The sequence below is a fragment of the Colossoma macropomum genome, unplaced genomic scaffold, assembly GCF_904425465.1.
Source record: "Colossoma macropomum unplaced genomic scaffold, Colossoma_macropomum, whole genome shotgun sequence".
Classification (NCBI taxonomy): Eukaryota; Metazoa; Chordata; class Actinopteri; order Characiformes; family Serrasalmidae; genus Colossoma; species Colossoma macropomum.
This window is the reverse complement of record NW_023494785.1, coordinates 30,386,645-30,391,711: the sequence shown is the minus strand read 5'-3', so window position 1 is coordinate 30,391,711 and position 5,067 is coordinate 30,386,645. Positions and strand designations below refer to the sequence as shown.

Below are 5,067 nucleotides of genomic sequence, written 5' to 3'. Positions count from 1 at the left end.
TGTTTGGATGGCAGTAATACATATTTTAAATTCTCCTACTGCTGTCTTACAGTGAAAAACACAGAACCTGAGAGACACATTATAAAATCTTTTTAAAAGTTTCTGTTTTTTCAGTAAGTTGCTTTGGAAACTTTGAAAGGCTATGTATGCTTTATTGTTTATTTAAAATGTTTTTTTTTTCTAATAAATCAATATAATTGGTAGATGACTCAGTTACTGAATATCAGCAACAGCGGCAGCCCTAATCTATATACCCATGTCTAAATCTCTGTTGTATAACATGAGTGAGCTAATGAAAGGTCATTCATTAAGATCATATAAAACATATCTTTTTTATTCAAAGTTTGAAATTTAATACAGTAAAATCAATGAATAAAAGCAACATTGGTTCATACAAATGAATAAAAAAAATGAGAAGCCCTGAAGAAATAGTCATCCACACTTGCAAAATTTACTCTGGAGAAACACTCGAGGAACACACAGTCCTTCCTTTTTGTTCACTGTTTCTCTCAGAACGTACTCATTCACAAGGGTCTGAAAGCCCACCTGGTGAAACAGACTGGCAAGATACTCTGAAAGAGAGAGAGAAGATGTTCGTGACATCAGAGTAGATAGAACAGAACAGTAAAGAGACAGTGGACTGAAAACAGCTGACAGCAACTAACCTCTGGAGAAGAAAAATGAGCGAGTGCCATCCTGTCTGACGTAGAAATTCTCCCCGAGTTTGCTCCCTGACTTAAACCTCAGCATGGCATGGTCATAGAGGCCATAGTCCCTGAACAAGACAATACCGCCTGGTTTTAAAACCTGCCAGATGAAAACAGAAGCAACATAACTTTCTCTGCACATCATAATGTCAATAAGAAACATAAAAAACTATATAAGGTACAGTGCAATAGCCACATAGACTTCATAAGGGATTGCTTTAAATGTTACAAATGGTTTAAGGCAGTTCTACAAAGATTTCCACGTCCCCTAGAGTTTTTTCTTTGTTTTCCTGTTCATTATTGAAGTAGCCAATCAGTGTACATACTAGATTTTAATACTTCTTTTCAACTTTAGATTGGCAATCAAACTATAAGAAAGTACATGTTATATCTGCTTTTATCAGGGTTTAAAAAAATGCTATAGGACTCAACAGCCCCCCCCCCCAAAAAAAGCATGTAAGGATGCTTAATTTGGCCCAGAGAAAGTTACCCTAACCCCACCCCCTCACCCAATAAGAGAACAAATATATTTTATACCGTATTTTTAATTTTTTTTTTGAGTTATCTGTGTGACAAAAAAATAGTGTAATGTTAAAAATATAGTTTTAAATATTCAAAATATTCAATATCCTATGCCAACCTCAAACATTGCACTTTTTGCCACCCAAGACAAAAAGTTTGCACAACTCTGTAATAGGAAATTGATTGTTATTGTTTGTAAAGGTCCAAAATGCAGACTGGTTTTCTCATAAACAGCAAAATGACAAAAAGAAACAACTCGTGTTTTTTGTTAATCACCTTTCAGAAATACATCATATATCTATATTAAAATTCTCAGGAAAACTTTTGTATCCGAGTTCACTAATAAGTGAGCGCTAAAGAAGCAAATGTTAGCCTGTTAGTTTAATCAAGCCAGGCAACATGTGAGGTTGGTATGGGAATATGGCATTTAATAATGTTAGAAATACCGATTTTGGCACACTACTGCACCTTGTTAGTCTGGCAGAGCTTTGATTACATATTAAGAATATTAATCGTGTGGCTCCAGTACAATACAAAGTTAAACCAGTTAAAAAAACAAAAACAAAAAAACTGTCCTGGTTAATTCACATTTTAAGGTAAGGAGAAAATCAAATCTGATTTTCAATGAACCTAAAATGTCAAAACATTTAGTGCAGAATCTTATATTATGTACAGTGTCACTGACCTTGTAAATATTTTCCAGGGCTTGCTGCATTTTGTCAGGATGAATAGCTGACAGAACAAATATCAGAGTGGCAACATCTAGACTCTCTTCTGGGACAGTGGCTCGCAAGTCATCCTTAGTGAGGTCACACTGAAATGCCAGACATCGGTCTGGGCAGTAAAGTGGATTTTGCTGCAAACAAATGCACAAATGTGATAAGAGTGCAAATCATTGACAAAGCTGCTCCAAAATATGTAATCCACTAAAAGACCAAGTCAGTTTACTTTTTCTGCTGCATATGAAACCGCCCTCTGTAGGGCTAGAATTTGACAGAAAAATATGTTTGTTCCCTGGAGAGGATGTCTGAAAATTAGCAAAACATTATTTGACTGGGTGTGTTCAAACTTTTACACAAGACTGTATCAGCCTGTTCAATTCGAAAGGATGAAAAGAGGTTAGAAAACATACAAACATAATTTATGATCATTTTTGGTACAAATACCACACAAATATCTAAAGTGAACATAAGCCCTTTAACCAATGCATCTCAGTACTAAAAATCCAATTTTCCAGGCCAAATTAACAGTCAACCTTCAGATGCTAGAAGCAACAAATTCAAATTTTCCTTAAGAATGCTCAGCCACAAAACCTGGCTCACCAAACCTGACTTACTTCATAAATGAACACATTACTGTTAAACCAGGTAGGCTTACTTTATAATCTGAAATTATAATTTGGTTTAAAAAGAATAAAATGAAATTAAAACTTTGGGGGAAAAATGTAGAAAAAACCTGTTTCAATTGCATCACTAATGGAAAAAAATATAACAATTACTGTGGGTTATAGACGAATATAAAGAAACACACACTTATATGTAGTATATACAAAACATAGACATTTACATACAAGGAAAAGTGGATGATAGCGTGATGATTTCTATTAAGCAAAATGCTAATTGAATATTGTACATTTTGCTATTGATAGAGTGTTAAATATAAATGCCACTCTATAGGAATAAAGGAGAAGCACTTTTACTGCTTACTTTCACAAACTCTACAGCTCGGGGTGAGAAGTCACACGCGTAGATGAAGATGTTGAGATCCTCCTCTAACAGAGGGAAGATGCAGTTCCCCACTCCACATCCAGCTTCCAGCATTACCAGCTTCTGGGCCTCAAACTGAACCAAGAGTAAAACAAACAACCAAAAAGGGCCGTTACTAACCCTGTACTGCATGATGTTGCCCTATGGCAACAACTAGCTTCTTTTGTTTTTTGCCTGACGACATTTTTTTTCTTTTCCTTTGAAAAACTGGCTATACATAGTATACATGACTTCATTTTGCAGTACTTTTTTTTCATACACAAACAAAGTGAGGACTAGATCTCTAAAAGTTTGTGTATAATTCAGTTTTCATGTACAATAAATTCATAACAAAAAACTGAAACTTACTCTGTGGGAAGTTATTTCTTTTTCATAAATGAAACCAGTTTAAATGCCATGGGTTTGACATAAAATGATGCATATGGCAACAACATGAGACACTGAACTGCAATCCACACACAGTGAGAGTAAATTAAATTCACTCGAATTCACAGCGTTTTACATTCCATACTGATATTTTTATTCAACATTATTATTTCCAGTCTGCCTCTGTTCTTCCTTTCGGCATTCTCAAAATATTTATGCACATATTTGGCTATTACATACATGTTTTTTCATGCCTGGATAATGAATGTGGCTATGTCAGTGTACTACTCTTTTCCCACTGGCTCATGTATCAAAGTTCTCAGAGTATGAATACTGATCTGGGATCAGTTTATGCCTTTTAAAATGCACTCTATAGGACTACACAGACTGATGAGACCTGACTGTAGATCAGTATTGTTGATCTGAGATGCCTGATAAATGTGGGCCACTGTATGCACTGCAGACTCCACATGGAAACGCAAAGCAATTACTTCTGTAATAACAGTTTTATCACTGTAAATAAAAATAATTACGAAACCCTATTTTTACTGAGTGACCACCTGAATAATAACTCACCTCTCTGCAAGCCTTTAGCTCGTCAAACTCTCTCGTGGTCCAGTGTCTGTCCTTAAAAAAGTTTGTGCTGTTCCTTTTGTAAAACAAGTCCCAGTTTTTCTGAGCTTCCAGCTCAAACTTCTGCTGCTTAAAGTCCGACACCAGAACTCGGTCATTGCTCAGTTTCTCTCGTTCCTCTTCTGACAGAGTCCTTTCACTGGAGCCCGTACACTGGCGAGGAAACCGAGGGGAAGATCCTGCTGCTACTGCTGCTGGGTCAGACTCCTCAGCCTCTGCCATGCCGGACAGCAGCTGAGTCTGAGTGACCTCACAGTTCAGAGCTGTAGCTCGTGTTGTTGTAAAGGAAACACGGAATATTTGAACTTTTCACGTCTGTCATCCAGCGTGTTCTGACTTACAGTCTGTATAAAAGCAGGGCAGGTCAGACTGATAGTTCCGAGAAATCTGACCAATTCTGAACATGTACTGGATCCGACGCAGTCAGGAAAACAGTTTAAACCCCTAAACGTAACATCGTGCTCTGCGCTGGAGCTCGCGCGTTCATTTCCTCTTCTTCGGCGCTGTATGGGTGTCAGGACCACACTAATGTGCATAGCGACATCCAGTGGACACGAATGGAAAATCACTTACATAGATGTTGGGAACGCTAAAAGCTAGAAAGCAGGGCCTGGAGAATCAGACCCAGCCTCTACGTGTTTAAACCGCACTATGTGTCCAGATGTATCCAGACACCCCTTCTAATCAGTGAATCCAGCTACTTCATGGTGCAGCATAACACAGCTGTTCATTTGCTCACAGAGTTTGTATCTCCACAGAAAAACACTATCAAGAGAGCAGAATGCTCTGCCCATACGGACATCTGATACACTATACTGCCAAAAGTATTCGCTCGTCTGTCTTCGCTCGCATATGAACTTGAGTGACATCCCATTCTTAATCCATAGGGTTTAATATGATGTCGGCGCCCACTTTGCAGCTATAACAGCTTCAAATCTTCTGGGAAGGCTTTCCACAAGGTTTAGGAGCGTGTTTATGGGAATTTTTGACCATTCTTCCAGAAGGGCATTTGTGAGGTCAGACACTGATGTTGGACGAGAAGGCCTGGCTTGCAGTCTCCGCTCTAATTCATC

At 37.8% G+C, this 5,067-nt stretch overlaps 1 protein-coding gene across 1 annotated transcript; it reads right to left on the bottom strand.

Annotated features, from left to right (window-relative positions):
• Positions 1 to 324: 324 nt before the first annotated feature.
• Positions 325 to 4,491, bottom strand: mettl6 (methyltransferase like 6). Its single transcript, XM_036579583.1, has 5 exons — positions 3,938 to 4,491; positions 2,936 to 3,070; positions 1,915 to 2,085; positions 666 to 807; positions 325 to 572 (listed from the first exon to the last, which is right to left on the bottom strand). The coding sequence occupies exons 1-5, from the start codon at positions 4,214 to 4,216 to the stop codon at positions 433 to 435; spliced, it is 867 nt and encodes a 288-aa protein (XP_036435476.1). The 5' UTR covers positions 4,217 to 4,491; the 3' UTR covers positions 325 to 432.
• Positions 4,492 to 5,067: the final 576 nt, after the last annotated feature.

Excerpts from the sequence above, each read along its gene's own strand:
- mettl6 (XM_036579583.1), bottom strand. The coding sequence starts at position 4,216 with ATGGCAGAGGCTGAGGAGTCTGACCCAGCAGCAGTAGCAGCAGGATCT. Across the intron at positions 2,086-2,935 it reads GAGCTGTAGAGTTTGTGAAA|CAAAATCCACTTTACTGCCC; the intron begins GTAAGCAGTAAA and ends ATTTGTTTGCAG. Across the intron at positions 573-665 it reads CTCATTTTTCTTCTCCAGAG|AGTATCTTGCCAGTCTGTTT; the intron begins GTTAGTTGCTGT and ends TCTCTCTTTCAG.